Raw genomic sequence first — 22,890 nt, forward strand, 5'->3', positions numbered from 1 at the left:
TTTTTTTTTTTCCTCCTGTAGTATTTCTTAACCCATGTGTTATCAGCAGATTATAGAGTTAGAAAAGTGACCTCCTCAGTGTCCCAGAGTAGATGGAAAGGGCCTTAGGTGGTTAGAATTCCATCAAGGATGATGACCTCCAAATATTCTTGGCCTCTAGTAGAATGAATTATTATTAATAAAATTATAAGAATTAATAAAATATTTTATGTGTGCCATTTTCTGAAAAAGATTGGGTGGCACGTATTTATCTTCCCATATAAAGATGCTTAACAATGGCTCTACTTTATGTTAGGGAATGCTTTAATTTTCTTATTAGAGAGAAGTTCATATGCTAACAATAGAAACTACATGAAAATTAAAAACCCTTGGTGCTAGGGTTGTGGCTCAGTGGTACAGCGCTTGCCTAGCGTGTGTAAGGCACTGCATTGGATCCTTAGTACCACATAAAAATATATAAATAAAAATAGAGGTTCACCCACAACTTAAAGGTACATACAGGTTTTTTTTTTTTTTAAGTTGTGTACCTTTATTTCAGATATCATTTCTCTCTTTCTTTCTTTCTTTTTTTTTTTTTTTTTTTTTTTTTTTTTTTGTCAATTAGACCTTGAAATAGCTTAGACTTTTAAAGATAGAGCTTAGGGCTGGGCTTGTGGCTCAGTGGTAAAGTGCTTGCCTAGCATGTGTGAGGCACTGGGTTCAATCCTCAGCACCACATAAAAATAAATAAATAAAATAAAGGTCTATCAACAACTAAAAAAATATTAAAACAAACAAAAAAGATAGAGCTTAAAGTTCTCTTATCTAAAATAAAATAAATTCACTCTAATTAAAGAAACAATCTTCAAAGGAGTATATGATTTCTGGTTGAAGCTATGGTAGAGTAATGAGTTTTAGCCTTAACTCTCCTGCCAGAGACAACTCTAAAATTCAACAAAGTATAGGAAGCATCTGTTTCTAGCACTGGACAATATATAGTACCAAAATGTGGTGCTGGAGAGAAGGGAAGCATAAAAATGAGTTTTACATCAACTCTGGCTTTTTGCCTGGGGGGAACTTTGCAAATTGTAGGGGCAGTGGAGCCCAAACAAAGAGCAGCAGATTTATGGGATAGAGGAAACAAATTGTAATTCAGGCTGCTGGGGTGGCTTGAGTTTGCAGGCAGGAAACTGTAGAGGGGAATGAGTTATGCCGAAAAAGAGTTTCAGAAGCTGAGTGGATATCCCAGAGTTCATCAGTGATGGGGGGTGCTGGAGTTCTGGTCAAGCAGAGTAGAAAAATGAGGAATGCTGAACACCCCAGGCATCCAATTGAGAACCCAGAAAAGTCAACCATAGATATAGTGCTACCTTAGACCCACCCTAACAAAGACTAAAAAAGCAAGCCTTGTTAGGTCAATCTTTAAAAAAAAACAAAAAACATTTTTTTAGTTGTAGATGGAAACAATACCTTTATTTTGTTCTATTTATTTTTATGTGATGCTGAGGATCGAACCCAGTGCCTCACATATGCCAGATGAGTGCAATACCACTGAGCCACAACCCCAGCCCCTAAGTCAATCTTATCTGAAAGCAACTTTTCCATAGTAACAAAACTCAATACCCTCACAAGAAAGACAACAAAATCCAGTCTCTGAACAAGGTAGCCAGGTTTTGAGAGCATGTAATCACACATGACTAGATCAAAGAAGAAGCAGGAAAATGTGAGGTATGGTATGGGTAGCTTGTAAAAGACATGGCATCAATACTTGCTTCAGTTAATATTGGCATAGCCAAGCTGGGCACAGTGGTGCATACCTGTAGTCCCAGCTATTTGGGAGGCTGAGGCAGGAGGATTGGTTGCTTGAGTCCAGGAGTTTGAGGCAGCCTGGGCAACATTGTGAGACTCTGTCTCAAGGAAAAAAAAAAAAAAACTGGCATGGCTAACAGGAAGTGTGCTTACTTTTGATGTGTTACCCATCTAGTTTTTTGTTAACTGTTTTTATAATATGTCAAATGGAACTCCAGGATGTGGTGGCACTGGGCAGGCAGGCAGGATGGATTCAAACTAAAAAGCTGCTTCTTAGCAAAATAAACAATCAGTGAGGTGAATAGAGAGCCTACAGAATGGGAGCAAATCTTTCCCACAAGCACATCAGATAGAGCACTAATCTCTAGGATATATAAAGCACTCAAAAACACCAAAAAAAAAAAAAACACCAAATAACCCAATCAATAAATGGGCTAAGGAACTGAATAGACACTTTTCAGAAGATGATATACAATTAATCAACAAATATATGAAAAAATGTTCAACATCTCTAGCAATTAGAGAAATGCAAATCAAAGCTACTCTTAAGACTTCGTCTCACTCCAGTCAGAATAGCAGCTATTAAGAATACAAACAATAAGTGTTGGCAAGGATGTGGGAGAAAGGCACACTCATACATTGCTGGTGGGACTGTAAATCAGTGCAGCCAATATGGAAAGCAGTATGGAAATTCCTTAGAAAACTTGTAATTGAACCACCATTTGACCCAGTTATCCCACTCCTGGGTTTATACCCAAAGGACTTAAAAATAGCCTACTACAGTGATGCAGCTACATCAGTGTTCATAGCAGCACAATTCACAATAGCTAAATTGTGGAACCAACCTAGATGCCCTTCAGTAGATGAATGGGATAAAAAAAAATGTGGTATATATACACAATGGGATATTACTCAGCATTAAAAGAGAATAAAATCATGGCATTTGCAGGTAAGTGGATGAAGTTGGAGAATATAATGCTAAGTGAAGCAAGCAAATCCCCAAAAAACAAAGGCCAAATGTTTTCTTTGACATGAGGATGCTGACTCATAATGGCGATGTGGGCAGTGGGAGGAATGGAGGAACTTTAGATAAAGCAAAGGGGAGGGAGGGGAAGGGAGGGAGCAAGGGGGTAGAAATGATGGTGGAATGAGTTAGACATCATTACCCTAAGTACATGTATGAAGACATGAATGGTGTGACTCTACTTTGTGTACAATCAGTGACTTGAGAAATTGTGCTCTATATGTGTAATATGAAATGAATTGCATTCTGCCATCATGTATAACAAATTAGAATAAATAAATAATTTAACATATGTCAAATGGATAAATCAGATGTCAATATAGAAAAGCATATCAATTGTTGTCCAATAAGAAGCTAGGAGTTTTTTTAAGAAGTTGAACCCTGGATCATGACTTCTTATTATTACAAGAGTGAATCACTGCCTATGCCTCAGTCATCCCTGTGTGTTGCCATTTGGAATGTGGTATTTTCCTGAATGGACTTGTCTTTAAGACTGTGTCCCTGAACTTCCCTCCTTAACACTCCTTAACCGGAGCTCTTTTTTCCAGTTACCTCATAAACCATGATGTGGACGAGCCTGCTTTAATAACTGACTTATGGGGGTATGGAAGTTCTAAACAGCAATGCCAGCCCCAGCCATACAGCATAATCGCATCTCTTGGGGAAGGTGTTAACAAGCAGAAGCAGAGCAGAGTGCTCCTGGGCTTCAGCTTCCGTGGAGCATTTGCTCAACATGGCACCCCCCCAGCTTCATACAGAAGGCGTTCATTAGTAAATATTAAACAGTATTTTCCATACTGCTGGTGGATGCTGAGGGTGCGAGGATCCCTTGAGGCAATCTGAAGCTCACTTAACAGCCACGCTGAAATTTTTCAACACTCACTTTCTCCTCAAATGATATCTCAGTCATCGAGGAAGGTCATGAAAGGTAGCTGTGCTGGGTCCTTCTAGGAAATTGGCCCTAAGGAGAGTGGGGACAACTGACCACCCAAAGAAGTAACTGAGCAGAGTACATTTGACTCTCATTTAGGCTAGGTGGTGAACCCATTCTTATCTTTTCTTAGTTTGGGCTTAACATTTCCATCTTTTGAAATCAAAAAAGATAGGTCCTTTTTGGGGTACTTTTTAAAGTTTTTATCACAATTATGAACAAATAACAAATTCAGTACAGATCAGCAGGTAACCCTGACTGTATAGAAGAAGCTTACTTTGCCTTTTCCTTTTCAACTTGACCTTACTTTTACTGTTTCTTTTTTTAATATTTATTTTTTTAGTTGTAGTTGGACATAATACCTTTATTCCATTCATTTATTTTTTTTATGTGGTGCTGAGGATGGAACCCAGGGCCCCCTGCGCATGCTAGGTGAGCGCTCTACTGCTGAGCCATAATCCCAGCCCCACTTTTACTGTTTGAATATGGGAAAATGTAGAATAACAGTCTGGGGGAAGTTTGGGCCATTCATGTACTCATCCATTCAGCCAGCATCTTGTCAGAACTGGTATGTCCCAGGCACTGTATAAGTTATTAAATGGATATAAAGGTATAAGAATAAGATCCTTGTTTTCAAGGAGCTTTCTTTTATTTATTTATTTTTCTTTTTGGTACCAGGGATTGAACCCAGCAGTGCTTAACTACTGAGCCACATCCCCAACCCTTTTTATTTTTTTTTATTTTGAAATAGGGTCTCATTGACTTCTTAAGGCCTTGCTAAGTTGCTGAGGCTGGCTTTGAACTTGCTATCTTTCTGCCTCAGCCTTAGAATTGCGGGGATTACAGGTGTGCACCAGCTTGCCCAGCTAAGGAGTTTACCCTTTTTAAGACCTTTGCTACACCAAGTATGGTACACAGAGCAGCAATATTGTCATTGCTTGGGAAACTCTTAGAAATGCTGAATCTCAGATGTGTTCCAGACTTATTGAATCCTAATTGGCATTTTTACAAGATCCCCAAATGAGAAGTATGCACATTAACGTTTGAGCAGCACTGATCTAAAACGAACCTTTTCATAACTTGCACGTTGGAATGACCTAGGGACTGTTAAAAGCACTGATTTCCTTCACTTCTCACCCCCCCCTCCCCCGCAATTGTGATTTTAATTGGTGTGGGGTCTCGCCTAGGAATTGGGATTTTTAAAACTTCCTAGGTGATTTTAAAAGTGCAGCCAGGTTTGATAGTTACTTACCTAATATATTGCTCTGCACTCTTGACAAAACAGCCCATGATGAGGGTTGTGGCTCATTCTTTTAGCCAATTTACTATCCAGGTGATAAGTTTGTCTCTTCTCAAAATTTGAAGTGTCTAGCTTAGAGGTAAACATACCAGGCTTCACTGGTGACTCCCAGCACATTTGGCCCTCACCATGACAACAGGTTATCTGTAAAGGCGTTCTCTCAGCTAGTCCCTATTGCAATAGCTGTATGGAGCACTGAAGTGCTTCAGCCAGGTTACCTGGGGCAGTGCTGGCAGGATTGTACAGACTGAGGCACAATGTTGAAGTCTGGGCATGGCCTCCTCCTTCAGACACACCCAGGCCTTGGCATTCCTCCCCTTGGCCCCCCTCAAAGTGTTTGAGTTGCTGCCAGGGGCTAGAATTGGCTTCCCTAAGGCAGCAAGGAGTAGAAATGGCCCACCAGTACCCAAAGATGGCACTGGATCACATGACAAATGCATAGGAGCTTATTAAAAAAGCTTTCCTGACCACATCATCCCTCAGGGACTCTGGGGCCAATCCATGTAATCCCAGTAATGACAGTAGCAACAACCAGCAGTTGTGTCCTTCTCTATACCTTGCAGTGATTTTCATGGGTATGAAAAAAAGTGAGATCCAGAGAATTTTCATCTCTGGCAATGGTTTAAGTACCCCATGGCCAACATTTGTATTCTTCCTTCTCTGAGTTCAGGCAAAATAAGCAATGGCTACCTTGTGCCATAGTGAGTCCTCCCTTAAGCTAGAAGAGAGGAGATAACCTAAGATAGTGCTGAACATAGAGGTTAGATGATAGCACACCTAAGGCTCTGTTAATGTATTCCTTTAAAGGAAAAACAGCATTTGTATTTTATAAGGAAGAATATTTTCTTTTATTCTAATATCTGCCTGGTGATGAGACATACACAAACCGTTTTGGCTATTGTGAGGACTTGATCATGGAAGAGTGAATACTCTGTCAGAAATATAATTTCTTTCCATGCTCTTAACTCTCGATAAGACTCCAGGTCTGTTTTCTTTTGCTTTCAATAGAGCTTATTTCTAGACATTATTTTTTTGCCAGAAGCTTTCATCTGCTTGCTGCTCTTTAATTCATTTCTACCTCCTGCTTCATTCTAATAGCATCCCAGGATTGGAAAGAAATAATTGTATGTTGGCCACACTACCTCTCTCCTCAGGGGTCACCTACTGCCTCATAGACCCCTTTCACTCAACAACTGCTTTGGCGGTATCCACTTTCACCCTGGTGACATTCTGGCCTCACAAATCATTGGCCACTCATTCCTCCATTCTTCCCTTTGTTTTATTCATGGGTGCCATCTTGCCTCACACCTCATGTCACTATTCAGTAGACATTTGGGGGCTGCCTTTGCTCTAAACCCCAGTTCTTGAATGTTCTTCTGTGACATGGGTTCCCACCCTCCCACTTTCCTTCCCTCTCATTCAGTGATCCTGCCCTTGACTTTCTCATTGCCTCTGTTCTTGGTGTCCTTCTCTTCCCGGCTGCCTGGCTTCTCTTGGTTCACTTGTTTTTTAAATCTAACTTGACACTCCTGTGGTGTTTCCATGCCATTTTGATTCATTGTATCTGCCTATGAGGCTCCGATCTTGGGAGCCCCCGCAAGGACATGATGATTTTCTTTCCACCCTGGATTCCTGTCTTATTCTGTATATTTTAGGCCCTTGAGAAATAAATTGAATTTGCTGGTAGTTTACACTTCTGGAAGAACAGCCCTTAGATGAATAATTCTCTCTTCATCTCTGCCATCAAAAGCCTTGTTCCTTTGTTTGGTTTAAGAGGAGTTACATTTGCTTCTTATTATGCTGTCAAAATCATTCCTGTTTCTCTTAAATTAGCTTCTATTGCTGAGGTTTTCTGTAAATCTTCTATTGCATTGGTTTTTCTGTAAATCTATCCCACTCCAGGCATCCCAACCCCGTGCCTGGTTTTTGTCCTGTACCGGCTTTTCTCTTTGGCTGCTCTTAGTATTCTCAACCACACTGACAGTTTTCTTTTTTGACTGTGCTTATCTCATCCATGGGCCTTGTGTTTATTCTTATACTAATCAGAACAATTAGACATATTGTATTCTCTCTTTGTGCTTTCCCTCTGTTGCTTTGAATTACAGCAGTGATTAGCACTGTTAGTGTTTTCCTCAAGGAGCAGAGTATAGATGAGCCATCCAAGCCAGTCATCGCTAATGGGAGATATGATGAATATAATGTGCTTATGGACACTTTTCCCCTGTAGATATGCATAAGTTCACAAGTTACTCTGCTAAGGTTCCCGCTTATTAAAATTTTCTTTATTGTTTTTCTCACACATGAAGCAAAATGGTTCTTGGGCTATTGTTTGCATAAGGCTGAGGTGAAGCATAGCTTTGCATCATTTAGAAAGGTAGCACTAAACAATATTTGCATGCCTTTTGTGGACATTGTATCAGGTGATCCAAAATGATTGTGGAGGAAAGTCCAGTCCTTACATAAGCAAACCCTTCTCACACGAGAAGATTTAAGATTATTCAAAAAGCTGTTACTGACAGCTTTTCTTTTGATACCAGAACATTTGGTTAATACCTGTTCCCCAAAAGAATCCTGTAGAATATTGTGTGTCTGTCTCTCATACATCTCTAAGCTCCCAGGGGGTAGGACCATGTTTTCTGCATATTTAATGTTCAGTACCTACAGAACTTGAACATATTTTCCACTTAATAGATATTTGTAGAATTAAAAATCATGAAGTGCAAATTAGCATAGTGCTGAATGTTAGAGAAAAGAAGGCATTCATGATAGTCACTTTCCTAAAAGTGAGTTTCAAGTTGGGTTTTGAAGATAACAAAGACACATGCAGAAAGAGGAGGGGGAAAATGTGCCAGAATTTTCTAGATAGAAAGACTTAATTTCTAAAGATTAAGGGTAAAGAAATTCCACTCCTCCCTGCCTCCTTTATAAGTTTCTAGAATCATTGATGGCATTTGTCAGAACCTTAGAAACCAACAAATTATGCCAGGTATGGGGCAAATGCCAGAATTCCAGCGACTCAGGAGGCTAAGGCTGGAGGATTGCAAGTTTGAGGCCAGCCTTGGCAATTTAGTAAGACCCTAAGCAACTTAGCAAGACCTTGTCTCAAAATAAAAATGACTTGGGTATGGCTCAATGGGAAGCACCCCTGGGTTCAATCCTCAGTATCATAAAAACCCCACCAAATCCTGCCATTACCACTTCTGTTTGTAGATCCCTTCTTTGGGGACTGATGCTAGATTGTTTAAGGGGTAATGTAACAAGGACAGGACCATATTGTTTTCTAGATTTATTGTCATTTTTTCTAGAAAAATAAGCATTCTCTCATTTAGAAGTTTTTTGAACTCTTGTTCTGGGTCAATCTGAAATTGTTGCTCCAACTGTAATTTGTTTTGAGTATTGGTTAGGACTACAATTTACAGTGTGTCACAAAGGATTAATCTCTAACATCTGCATGCTTTTCTAAGGCGTTAATTTATCTTTGTAACATACCTCTGGGAGAGGGGAAGATGATCATGATTTACTTCTAGAAGACATCTTGTCCAAATATTCAAATATTGGACTGCTGGAGATTATAGATCTCAGAAAGAATCTTCGTTGATTCTTATTTATTATATGGTATATTGTGTGAAGGACTGAGGGTGTATTGGTGAAACAAATCTGATGTATAACTCACCTTGCTGGAATTCTGATCTAGCGAAGTGCATATGTACCATATATAAGCCCTGGTACACTTGGAGCCTACAACTGATGCTTGAGCCCTCCTGGTCTCTTCCTCAACACATTAGTCCATGGGCCCTGAGCATGATGTCCTCTCTTTCTTGATTAATTATCTTCTTGTTTCACATGTAACTTTAAAATGACTGTGCTGCCAGTTTTTTTGTTTGTTTGTTTGTTTGTTTGTTTTTGGAAAGCCTTCATTTGTTTGGGGCTTCAGCTAGAAGTTGTTGATCACAAGTCTGAGTGAGGCTTGGGTTTTAACTCAAGAACTCTGGACTTGACGGTTGGGTGTGTATTATACACATACTGTGGAGGAAGAAATGCCCAAGGGAGGAAGTTTATAGTTGGCCATGGGAGTCCTGGATTGGGTGTTAGAAGTAGAATTGAACCCAGAGCACCCAGTGGATGAATGCAAAATATATTAAGATGAATTGGTTTCCATCCAATTGAAAAGGAAAAAAAAACTATAAGTAGCTTTGTGTGCTGAGGTTAAGTGCTTAGGAGAACCATGGGGCCAATTAGGTTTAGGATGGAAGCTTGAAGAAGCTTAGGGTTTTTCCAGTCTTGCTCCTGGTCCTCTATCTAGCACCTGGCTCAGTAGTGCCTGATGTAGTAGGTGCTCAAGAAACATTCAATGAATGAAAGAAGAGAATAGAAATTATTGAAAGGAAAGCAGGTTTGATCTGGAAGAATGACTAGGTTTATTTATTCATTTAGTAAGCAAATGTTGAGTTCTGTAAGGGGGATAAAGGGCTTTTGGTGACAACTGTGCTCCACCAACATCAAAAGGAGAAGGTGAAGGAGAGCAGCATGTTAATGAGTTTGTATGAAGTGTGATTTTTTTTCTTATGCTTGGCTTACTGTTGCAAAGCCCTTTTTAATTCTGACAAGCTTTGTAACAAGTTATCCAAAAGAGGACATTTTTGCACAAGATATTTTCTAAGCTTCCTTTGCAGTTAATAAAATACTTTTATTTCAGTAAACTTAAAAAGAAGCCCATACATCTCCTCCCATCTATAAGAAAAAAATTTAAAAAATACTTCATGATTCAGGGTATCTAAAAGCAACATTGGGCTTTGAGTCCCTGCTGGAAGCTCTACTCTGACTTTGGGGTTGTGCTGACTTAATAACCATTGTTACATTGATATCAGCGTCAAGAAGAGGGCTTCTGTTCTCCCATGAAAGGATGGCAGACCTCTCTGGAGCATGCTTGCCCCCATTTCTCACTCTTCCCTGCCTCGTTTCTAGGACTGCATCGATGTTGGCTGGTGGGAAGGAGAGCTCAATGGCAGACGAGGCGTGTTCCCTGATAACTTCGTGAAGTTACTTCCACCGGACTTTGACAAGGAGGGGAATGTAAGTCTCCATGGCTTTGATCTCAGTGCACCATACACTGTCAGAATTGTGGCTTCTTGTCATGGGACTTGGGATATACGATTGAGACCGTTTGGTATAATGTTAAAGAGCACTGGCATTTGAATGTTTGATGGGCTTGGGTTCTAAGCCCTTGGCTGCCTATACCTATAACAAGTCTATTTTAGAACTCAGCTACTACCTTGACGATAGTGATCCCAATTCCATAGTTTCATGTATAAATAGGATAATGTGTGTAAGGCACTTAGCACAGTACCTGGCACATTTGAGTGCCCAAATAAACTGTGAGGACTATGAGTGCTCGGTTTGGTAAGTGTACTGGCCTGCATCCTGCATAGTATGGTCCTTGAGGGTAGTGAAGTAACCAATATTATGCAAATGGCTGACACATTATGAAGCTAAGGATGCAGAGCAAGACCTACAAATCTTCCTATACTATATATGCATGTTTGTGTACACATATCCATATGTGTGCATACACATCTCTCATTTATGTTTTTCTTTGTGGGAACCCATTTGATGATGCTGCTGTCCAAACAAGCCAGTCCATTTTTGTTGCCTTATTCCACATGTTGTTTTTCTCTTCCAATGATGTAACAAGAAATGTTGAAAAGCTAGAAGCACCCTACAGTATATGGAGGAATGGCAATTTGGTCTTATCGATCCTGTTCTATACCTCAGGGTTCTTTGCTCAGGCTTTTATGTGACCTCTGCCCACCTCTCCTGGCTAGAATCCTCTTCATGCCCATGGGGGCCCTGTTACTGAACCAGGCTGAACCTGACTTTGACATATCACCATTCTAGTAGAACTGAGGTAAGGTACAGTAAGGTTAGCTACAATATTGGTAAATTGGTTGCCAAGGATACTAAACCATCATTTAGTGCTACTTAGATGAATGGACATAATTGTTTAAGAAGTGAGATAGTGCTGGCATCTGCCAAGATTGTACCCTGTAGATTATTAAATGGGTTTGAAGTCCAAAGCCTAAAGGCTTTTCAATAGCTTGCTTTCTTGTATTGTTTGGGTGAAGAGTGTTCTATTCTACACTTGCTATTCTCTCTTGGAATCTGAGTTTGGGTTCTGCATAATATGGATTCAGCTTCCTAATATTTTCTAAGTCCTTGACACTTGAAGTCAAATTCATGGACCAGCAACATCAGCATCACCTGGGAGCTTGTTAGAGCTGCTCAGGCCCTATCTTAGGTCTGATGCATTAGAATCAACATTTTTCACAAAATTCTTAGGTGATCTGTTTGCATATTACATTTTGGGAAATGTAGGTATAGAAGCAGATATCTAAGTGATGACAATCCCACCTTCCACTTTCCCCCATATTTTAGGAGAGAATTCATACATCAAAGAACTCATCATTCAGTAAGGAAATCGTCCACCAGGCAAAATCGCTTGAAACATTTTTACTAATGACTAGCAATGTTGGATTGTCACTTGACAGAAAAATTGATTACTGAGAAAAACAGATCCTACACACTTATAATGACTGGATATGAAATGTTTTAGGATAACAGGACCCCAAAATGAGATTTAGAAAATATTTATAGAGTATAGTGGTTGTGACTCTAGGCTATGCCATCAGATAGACCTGAGTTCAAATCCGTCCCCTACCACTTATTTGTTCTATAGCTATGGCCAAGTTTCTGAACAGCTCTAAGCCTCACTATTTTCATCCATAAAATAATGGGAATATTCATACTTACCTTACTGAATAGTTGAGAAGACTGAGTGAGATGATGTATATGAATTCCTCAGCACAGTGTCTGGCTGTTGGTTAATGCACCCTGCAGATTAAGCATTCCAGTCACATACTTACTATTGCCACAAGAGTGGCAAAAGACTCCAACCAGAATTGTGAAGTAATGTTATAAGGCCGATTCTGGGACTCTGGTTCTTTTTGCATCAGCTGATCAAATCAGCCCTGTTAACTTGGTATCTTGCTTACCTTCCCTGGGAATCTAGCTACATCTAAAACTTGTACTCAACAGTCATTAAAAAAGACAGCCAGTGAGGTATAAAACACACTTATAGAGATAAGCAAGAACAGGGTGACATAATCTTCATGTTACTTCGCATATATTTTCTGGATCTGCTGCTTTACAATTCTGTTTTCATTTTGTTCAACATTTAACAAGTCCTTTCCTGGGCTGGCTATCATGGTGGTTGATTGGAAGTAAAGCATACTCATGACTGCTGCTCGATTGGGCTTAGTTTGGCTGCAAATCTGGTATTGAAAGACACAGGTGCCTGCCAGAGCTTTCTGAAAGGATACTCATGGTAGCCAGAATGAGTGGAGGCCAGGGACCATCTAGGCTGCCTCTCCTTCTTGCCTATGTTTGTGAGGCTACTAAAAGCCAGCTATGTCCTAAAGCACTGGGATACCAAAACCTTCATATAACTTTGAAGGAGAGCACATTGGCCAAGGAATCTTAGCAAGCCAGGTGTGGCGGCACACGCCTGTAATCCCAGCGGCTCAGGAGGCTGGGAGGATTGCAAGTTCTAAGCCTGCCTCAACAATTTAGTGAGGCCCTAAACAACTCAGCAAGACTCTGTCTCCAAATAAAATATTAAAAAGGGCTGGGGATGGCATTCTATGGTCATGTACCCCTGGATTCAATCTCTAGTATAAATTAAAAAAGGAGTCTTAGCAAGCTCGCTATCCTGCTAGATAGACATTTGCTGCCTTATTGGTTCTGATTGAGCCAATATGGTTCACTTTTTTAAATATGAAAGATAAAATTGCATATTTACCATGTACAACATAGTGTTTTAAGCACAGTGGGATTCAAGCAAGCATAGATTGAAAATCTTCAAAAACTTTCCATCTGTACTGAACATGTATACACTTTTAAAATTGTCCTTCCCTAAAAATACAGTACAACAACTATACTACATGGCGCCTATATTGTGTTAATTGTTTAAAAAAAGATTAAGATGATTTAAGGTATACAGGAGGATGTGCTTGGGTTATATGCAAATTCTATAACATTTTATATAAGGAACTTGAACATCAGTGGATTTTGGTATCCTCAAGGGGTCCTGAAACCAATCTCCCACAGATTCCAAGCAATGACTGACTGTATGTATACATTGTGAATGTATACACGACTAAATCTAGTTAATTAACATGCATTGTTTGTCTAGTTATCATTTTTATGGTGATAAGTGGTATGACTAAGGTAAAATCTGGATCTGTTTTTAAGCCAATGAGCAAGTGTGCAGTTGCCTCCACTGTGGCCCCAGCCTTTTAGTTGCTGTTCTTATTTTAGTGGGGCAATAAATTCACTTAGGTGAGATGGACTCCACAGTGTACATTTTTAGAAGCTCTGTGTTACATAAGCTATTAAGGGAAGCACTTTCACCGGGAGAGTGAAGTTGTCAGTGATGAGTGGACTTAGCTCAGCTTGCTTGTTGGGGCATGTATGCTTTTTAGAGCCCCATGGGCCTTTCTCTAACCCTACACAAACAGCTACCACCTCCTTGATAAGTCTTTTAACCTTGTCCCCATGAAGCAGAAAACCCAATTTTAGGGAAACAATAGTCATACCTGTCAGATAAAGTAAAACCTACCGCTGAAAAGTATTGTATAATATGACACTTAGCTTTGAAAAAATTCAAAGTATAACATCCTTTTTCATCCCCTTTGGCCTATAAAACCAGCCAACCAGCTTTGTGTTAGTTGTTATGCCAGCCGTCATTGCTGTACCCTGAGCATTGGTGAGGTGGTGACAATGTGATTAGAGATGGGGCTGTCATTTGCTGAGTTGATGGTGTAAATATGATTAGAATCATTAACATGAAGGCACTATGTGAATGACAGAGTCTAAAACATTCTGCCACTGGTTTCAGCAGATGTCATCTTGTCTTGCCAGTGGCTGGGGCTATAATCACTCACCCAGAAAAGAGGACAGTCTGTGATGATTAGGGTCAACAGAAGCAAATGGCATTTCTTTAATAGCAGATCTTTTGACTCAGTAGGTATCACCAAGTATAATGACAGGGCTGGATATTTTTTGCAGGGACGTGGATTCTGTTGGTTACCACGAAGCCTTCTGGAATTCCTCATGGTCTTTCTTCCTGAGAGCACTCAGCAGATTCTCTCTCTAGGGTGACATACGCTTGGGGCTTTAGCTCAAGATATTCTGGGAGAGCACCCGTTGATCTCTTGGTGCATATTTTAGAGCAATTATGTAACCTATTTATGAGAGAACCTAGATTCAATGGCTGTCTGTTTATTTTGAACTTTGAAAGTAAAATTAAACATCATATTGGATAAATTTAATATTCTGAGTTCTAATGAAGTGACATGTGTGTCCTGTCATTGTTACTGAAGGATAACGGGGAACTTGGACTCTCAAGAAAAGCAAAAACAATTTCTCATGTTGTTAGAAAAAGAAAATATGAAATATATATTCCTATAGGTAGTGTTTTAAGAAAGTCTCAGGCCATGACTCTTGTAAGGAAAACAGGTCAGATCATCAGAATTGGAATTACTGTGCCAGCATGCATTGATTGGGAGGGCTTTTCAGAGTTTGTGCCATGTTACAAATGGGCATTGCTAAGGTGCCCCTAGGTGTTTCCCTAGTGAATATCCCCACAGTGGAGGGTCTGCCTCTCAGCTATAAGGACTGTACCTACAACTGTGATGCAGGCTATAAGCCTTCAAACCATAACAAGACCCGAGATGTCCATCATCTGGAGCATGTGGGTCTGCCTTCCCTGAGCATTCACCCTCTATGGGCCTGATTCCTTAAGAATCAGGTTTTGGCGCTGGGGCTCAGTGGTAAAGCACTTGCCTAGCACATGTGAGGCACTGGGTTCGATCCTCAGCTCCACATAAATAAATAAAATAAAGATATTGTGTCCATCTACAACTAAAACAATTTAAATAAAAGGAATCAGGTTTCATCAGAAACTACACTTTGTCCTGCAGGGCAAGAAATCAAAATGAGGGGCTGGGGTTGTGACTCAGTGGTAGAGTGCTGGTCTTGCATGTGTGAGGCACTGGGTTCGATCCTCAGCACCCTGTAAAAATATAAAAAGGTATTGTGTCCATATATAATTAAAACATTTTTAAAAATTAAAAAAAGAAATCAAAATGAGAGGAGTTAGTTGTTCTTGCAAAGGACCTGGCGGGTATCACTTAAGACCCTCCTCACACACCAGAAGGAAAAGGTTTGCCAAGGGAGCCATATGTATTCTTAGCTAAGCCCAGCTTCAGCTACTCTATTTTTCTGCATTCTTTTAATTGACTGGATCCTTTCTATTCATATCAGTCACCAGACACATTGTAACATCATTAATTAGATTTCCGACTTTCCCATTTACAGTTGTATGCCAATCTAGCCTTTTAAAATTATTCTAGATCATCCAGCAGCACTTTTGCAGGTTCCAAATTTTACAGGAAAAAAAAAAACAAGCCAACCCGTGCTGGCTACCCACAATGGCTAATCTGTCGTAGGTGAGTTTTGCTGCTTTAACTCTGTCCACCTTCTCTTTACCAAGTTCTCAGGAGGCCCCTGACTTTTTGCTCTGATCTTCTGACAACCTCGTTTATAAAATCTGCTCTTAGCCAAAATTTTCTTTGTTCCTTGTCATGTTCTTTAGCCTTTTGATATCTACTGTAGTTCTTTCTAATTTTTAAAGATGCCCAGTAAATTATTTAAAAAGAGATAAATGTGTACTACCAATAAGCAGCCTTAGCGAAATAATCCACCTGCAACATTATCTTGCACATTTAATTTTCTGAGCGGTCTCACGTGCAGAGGAATAAGGCTTGTCAATGCATTAATGTCACCCATATATGGCCTGTTGATACAATACCTGTGGGCTTTCCCTAGGTCACCCAGGTGATGCTTCCTCTCTCTTTTCTGTTGGTACTTGTAGCCTGTATTCTTCCAGTTGAGCATCTCACTCAATATACTCTCACCTGAAGTGCTTATCTCGGATCACTCAGTCTGAACTGTAATCTCTTTGAAGGCAGGGCCCACATACCAAGAGTCCCCTCTATGGGGCCTAACAGCATGCACAGAACATGGTTGGCAGTCAGGACCCCCTTGTTCTCTGATCTTATGGTGGCAAGGTATACCAGCTCTTCTTTCTGCCCCTCTTCTCCTTCTTGCTGCTCCCTCTTATACTCATATAAAAGAGGAAGAAGAATGAATGGAGGATTGGGGGGAGCTGGGCTCCTGTCCTATTCCCCTTCCAAGATGAAGGGGATCCAGGCCCTTTATTCCAGACAAAGGATCTGGGCATATAATTGAGGCATCACTTCTGGGGTGGGATGGATGGAGTGAAGGAGTCAAGGGGATGAACTGAGAGAGTATTTTAGGGGGAAACAGAACACCCAAGTCTAGCTAACCACCCAATAGACCATCAATTTGGATGCACCCAGCCAAGAGGGAAACCATGAATATAGACTATAAGGCTAGAAGCTGAGGGCAGGAAACAATAGAGAGACCCTCTAAAGAGCAGGTTGTACAGTGGTTCCTAGGAATCTCCTATGCAGGTGACAGGGCAGGTGTTGCTGGGACTCTGAAGGGTGCATAGGGACAGTTATACACACTGTCGTTACCCCAAGCATAGCCCTAGCTGCACTCTTCAAAAGTGTGGCTGTTCCTCCAGGGGCAAGGAGGAAAGGGCAGGGCAGACGCCTCCCATGTGTTCTAGAATTGTGAAGCGTGCCCTGGTCAGGAATCGTGTACTTGTGTCTCTCCTCCAGCCTCCAGATAACTTTGTTCAGTGCATTGTAGGGCTTCCCAAGGCCCCGAGTTGCTCTAAATCAAACTGAGGTTTTCTTCCAGAACCTTATATTTCCCTGAGGAAACCCCCTGCTATGATTTGAATATGGTTCATTCCCACCCAAACTTATGTTGGGGCTCAGTCCCTAACATAACAGTGTTGAGAAGAGGTAGGCTTTTAAAGAGGTAGTTAGGTCATGGGGATACCACCCTAATGAATGGATTAATGCATTTCTGGAGAGACTGGGTTACTTCTCTTGAGACTAGTTTCATTCTCACAAGAATAGATTGTTACAAACAAGCCAGCCACAGTCCCTTGATCTCTCTTGTACACATGCTCTTTGCCTGCCTTTGCTTCCCCATCCACTTTCTGCCACAAGTTGAAGCAGCATGAAGCCCTCATCAGAAGCTAAGTATATGCTGGCATCATGCGCTTAGACTTCCAGAACCTCGAGCCACAATAAACCTCTTGTTTTTATGAATTACCCAGTCTCAAGGATTCTGTTATAGCAATAGTAAACAGACTGAGATATCGCATAAAGTGTACCCAGTCATCAGGGTATATTTCTCTGGTTATTTTCATCAGAGCACATCTTGGGGGCTGGAGGTCTGAAGGCAAACTGGCTCAGGTTAGAATTCCTTCCTGGGAGAGCAGTTGAGCCAGCTGATGAACTCTGACTTAGAGATGGCAGTCTTGTCAAACAAAGGGCAGAGTCAGTTCTGTAATCCTTTAGCAGGAAGCAAAGCTTGCCTTCCTGTCATCCTTACTCCAGAACATTCAGATCTATTTCCTTCCTGGTGGTATAATGGTACCAAAAAAGTCAAATTTAGATACTTTGTCCTTTGAAGGATAATGTTGGTGTCTCCATCCAAGCCAACAACTCCATATGCAGGCAGATGTGCACACGCACACACTTAGGTCTGTGTGCCCTGCGTACATGAAGACCATGAAAGGCATTCAACTCTCTCAGAAATCAGGAAATGTTGGCTCATTGCTTTTGTTAATGACATTTTCATTTTGGCTCTTTTTAAATGAATTTCCACAGTCTGAACATTGAGGGATTAGTCTAGGCCCCCTGTGGTTACCACCTAGCTGTTGTCACAGCCCCTCTGGGCCTCGATTTTCTCAGCTGTAAGGAGACTCCTCTGATGACTTGTGGCTCTAACATCCATTGCTTTTTTTATTATTTTTTTTTTAGTTGTAAGTGGATACAATACCTTTATTTTATTTTTATGTGGTGCTTAGGATAGATCCCAGAGCCTCATGTGTGCTAGGCGAGCACTCTACTGCTGAGCCACAACGCCAGCCCTATTGCTTTTTTTTAAGCACTGAGAATTGAGCCAGCCAAAGATACCTGAGCTTGGGGCTGGGCATTTTATTTTCACCCTGGAGGGAGGGATACAAAAATAAATAGAATACGTGCCTCTAAAAATTCAGGACTTTAAATCCTCAGGTATTAATTAATATCTTGTGGCTGTCAAACTCCATAGGGGCACCTTGGCCTACTGCGCAACCTGGAGACCTCCCAGTCCTGCTCTTTTATTCAGCCACAATTGGACATTTTGAGAAAAATCAACCCAGCAATCTCCTCATGTCTTTTTCTTTGACAATCATGAACTCCTGTGGTATATTTTTTTACCATCACATTTTTTTAGAAATTTACCCAGTCTCCCTTCTCAGTTCTTACTGCCCTGTCTTCTGGCTGGATTTTTTTTTTTAAAGTAGGCCCATGTGCAATGCACTATGACTCTTTTGGGGGCTGTTCTAGAACTACATGGGCCCTTGGCTCTGAATTTTGTTTAGAGTTGCCTTAAAAGATGTCTTATTTAAGCCAGGTACTGTGGTGCTCTCTTGTAATCCCAGTGGCTAGGGAGGCTAAGGCAGGAGGATTGCGAGTTCAAAGCCAGCCTCAGCAATTTAGCAAGACTCTAAGTAACTCAGCGAGACGCTGTCTCTAAATAAAATACAGAAAAGGACTGGGGATGTGGCTCAGTGGTTTAAAAAAAAAAGTATTATTTAGAAATGGAGCATCTTTTCTCATCTAAAGAAACATAAAGACTGTTGAGATTGGTGGAACTAGAGAAAGTGAAGTCATTCAAGAGAAGAAAAGAAGAAAAGAAAATTCCCCTCTGCTAGTAAGTTAGCAAAGGAAGCACCTGACCAGTGCTGATCCAGTATGGTAGATGCAAGACAGCTCACAAAGTTTCCCTTTCTTTCAAAAGGGAACCACCTTCATGATGGCCGCTGCTCCAGACACAAACACACCCCTCTGCCTCCTCCCTTTCCACATCCATACTGGGACCACACTTTTCATACATTGCCTGTTAATGCAACATTTTCTGTCTTCCCTCCCCACCTCCCTTCTTCCTTCTCTCCCTCTCCCCACCCCCTGCTGTGCTCTGTCACATTTTATGTATCTGCTACATGCCAAACTAGTACAACATTAAGGGATGTATTTTTCTTTGCCCAGTAATCTTGGAAAATACTATGACTTGTAATTGTCTTTGTTTGTTTGTTTGTTTTTTTAATTTGGGGCCATGTGGTTTGAGGCAAGGTTGCTGGGGTAATGTCCTCCACTAGAAGAAACTCACGTGAAATTGGTTATAGAAAGTTTCAGACCAACAAGGAGTGACCAAGACGTCCAGGGGTAGGCGTTGTTGGGATTTAACTGGAAAGAATTAGGCCACAGGGTGTTGGCAGTTTCATGAATAAGAAATAACTCTGATTCTGAGGTACAGGAAGGTTAATTGGCAGAGTTTCAGTGATGACTTCATTAAGTAAACATACATCTGTCCCTGGTATAATTTACATAAAGACAGAGAAGGGAGGAAAGAAAAGGAAGGAGTTGGTGGAGAGCTGGAAGGGACTGACACAGGGGATAGAGGAGTGGTAAACCCGGAGCCAGAAACCCATTCCCAAATCCATACACTCAGTAGAGGGCCTGTATGCAAGGGGAGGTGGCCCTTAGAGCAGCTTGCCTTCTTTTTTTTTTTTTTTTTTTGATACTGGGATTGAACCCAGAGATACTTTACCACTGAACTACATAGGAAGCCCTTTTTATTTTGAGACAGGGTCTCACTAAATTGCTTAGGGACTGGGTAAGTTGCCAAGGCTGCCTCAAACTTGCAATCTTCCTGCCTCAGCCTCCCAAATTGCCGAGATTATAGGCATATGCCACTGCACCCAGCAGCAGCCTGCTTTTTTATGATAAAAGTTTGTCAGTACTCATATAGACAATACAGAAAAACATTAAGAAAGAAACACATGGGCTGGGGATGTGCCTCAAGCGGTAGCGCGCTCGCCTGGCATGCGTACGGCCCGGGTTCGATCCTCAGCACCACATACCAACAAAGATGTTGTGTCTGCCAAGAACTGAAAAATAAATATTAAAAAAATTCTCTCTCCTCTCTCACTCTCTCTTTAAAAAAAGAAAGAAAGAAAGAAAGAAACACATGTATATACTCATAATTTTACTAGTCAGAGGTTACCACTTTAAATTTATTACTTTCTAGTCTTTTTCTGTAAAGGTTATAGCATGGTAAGCTCATACTGTAGCTGCAATTTGATACCCATTTTGTCTGGCAGGATGGATCTTTCATGTTGGTTAAGAACATGTTGCGGGTCAGACAGCCTTGGGCCTGACTCCCATCTCCTGCCTCACTTGATAGCCTGGTGACCTTGGGAAATGCCTTTATATCTCTAAGCATCAATTATTTCAATGGCAGAATGGGCATACTAATATCACCACCTCATAGAGTTTTTGTAAGGATTAAATAAAGTCAGAAATTACTCCTTCTGTTTGTGAAATCACTTCCTCCTAAGAAAAAGAATATTAATTCAGTATTTATAGATGAGAGAGAACAGTTTGGTAAGGTTGCTTGCCTAGTGTCCACAGCTAAGGATGGCAAGAGATTCGTAGTGACAGATATTAGAATCCCCACCTCTTGCCGACCATGTTATACTGTTTAACTCAGAGGAAAATGGCTGGCTCACCCAGCTACTGAAAAGCAGTGCTGAAAATTTACTGAATCCAGAACCTATATGCTATGAGAGCCCTCCAAAAATTCCTTGTAGGTCTGCTATTGTCTGAGTTTTACTTAAAACCATTTCTTCCTGTGGCCCTGTACTACATTTAGTACTGGTGAGTCAGAGCCAGGACTGGGCATGTGTGTTTGCTGGTCCCTGTGGTAATGACACAGTAATATGTTTTCAAAGACCAGAAGAGTCTCTGGAGCTTTCCTAGAATCACAAATATATGATGCCCAGAGAAAGTGAGGAGAGGAGGTATCAACAGCAATATGGATCATGTGTTCCAACGCTCCCCATTCCTATCCTATTCCTATTCCTTAATGATTTTAACATTGAGATGGTTTTACCTTGCCCTTGGCCCTCACCCTTTTGCCCTTGGCATAACTAAGATGATACCCTTGCCGGATTCCCCAACTACTTATTAATTCACCAAGTTGAGCCCATCCATCTCCCTTCTACAGTCAATCCTGGATGACAAGGAAATGCCTGGCTATCTGGAACCAGATCAGGAATAAATGCCATTGATTACAGTTGATTATATTGATGCCTCCATCACCTACAGAGTGACAGTGTGTGAGAGATAAATAAATAGTAGCCAATTTGCAAAACAAAACAAAAAAAACCTCTATTCCAGTTTATCACATGTGACATCGTACATCTGATCCATGAGGGACCTCAAAAATGGTCTGCCAGCCTCAGCATAGAAAGGGGTAGAAGAAGGTATAGAACCTGAACTGGCTGCAGCAGACCCTCAGCCAACATTTTGTTGAGATCTCTCACCGGCAGCAGATCTGATTTTTTTGTCTTCATAGTGACTCTCTTCAAATCACTTGGTTATTCAGCAGATTAAATCTTAATTGCAAATGTGGTTTCAGCGTAGGAGTACCATTGTGCTTGCTGGTTTCAGGCCATTTTTGCTGAGCTGTGCTTTTCCAGAAGGCTGTTACAAATTTAGAAAGGGGGAAATAGTGTTTCATTTGTCGATCAGAATTTTATTATGCCAAATGAATTTATTCTAGTATTTGTTTAGAGGTGCCAAAAGCTGACATCCCTGGAGAGAGAATTGCTCATTTTTTTGTTTTTGGAGAGATTCTCCAAATTGTCCACGCTGTGTATAGAAAATATTATCTGTGGTCCTTCTGTGAGAGGACAATTTGCCAACAGTCTTATCTGGTCTAATTTTGATTATTTTTTTCAGAGGCCCAAGAAACCACCACCTCCATCTGCTCCTGTCATCAAACAAGGCGCAGGTAATAAATATACCTTTCAATTCAATAAAATAAAGTTGCACATCTTTCTTTTGCATATATTCAAATTGTCCATGGTAGAGCTCAAGATTCCTGGATTCAAATGCCACAGATTACCACATTGGGAAATTATGATTTGGTCTCAGCAGGCAGGTTTCAAATATACTGCTGCTTTTCCTAAACAAACAAACTAAAATCACTAAAACATGTCCCTGATACTGTGCAAAAATGGGAACTCCCCAAGAGAATGGTCAAAAGAACTTCAAAATAAATGAGTTTTGTGTTTTGTTTTTAATAAACTCCTTTTGAAGAGAGAACCTAATATTGTCCTGCTTCCCCTGTGCCTAATGGAGAGAGTCAGCCTAGGGAAGATTGTTTCCCATGGGCCATAGTGTCATTGCACACATATGGCCTTGCTGGATTTTCAGTGTCTGTCCTCTGTGGTTAACTAAAATTTGTACTTCCCTCACTTATCCATCCCCCAACAAAAAGATGGTTGTTTTTAGCCATGAATACTTTTAATTCCCTGTTCTTTTTTAAACTTGAAGAGTCTAATTCACTTTTTCTGTATAATTCAGATATTAAGATTGAATAATATAGCAAGAATTGATGTTACTAGACTTTTGGTAACTCATTGCACATGAGATTTTCATACATAAAGAGAATAGTTCATATTTCCCAACAGAACTCCTCTTTAAAATTGTTACAGTAAATTATGGGGAGAAA

The 22,890-nt window shown here is 40.6% G+C and overlaps 1 protein-coding gene across 8 annotated transcripts in view; it reads left to right on the top strand.

The window, feature by feature from the left end:
- Window positions 1–22,890, top strand: part of Sh3kbp1 (SH3 domain containing kinase binding protein 1) — a 335,725-nt gene that overhangs the window by 251,848 nt on the left and 60,987 nt on the right. For all 8 annotated transcript variants that reach the window (XM_078035050.1, XM_078035052.1, XM_078035049.1 and 5 more), the window contains 2 exons: window positions 10,009–10,116; window positions 22,116–22,167. In XM_078035050.1, coding sequence (XP_077891176.1) covers window positions 10,009–10,116; window positions 22,116–22,167 — 160 coding nt within the window. The remainder of the gene's footprint in view (window positions 1–10,008; window positions 10,117–22,115; window positions 22,168–22,890) is intronic.

This window comes from Ictidomys tridecemlineatus, chromosome X, assembly GCF_052094955.1.
Source record: "Ictidomys tridecemlineatus isolate mIctTri1 chromosome X, mIctTri1.hap1, whole genome shotgun sequence".
In the NCBI taxonomy this organism is placed as follows: domain Eukaryota; kingdom Metazoa; phylum Chordata; class Mammalia; order Rodentia; family Sciuridae; genus Ictidomys; species Ictidomys tridecemlineatus.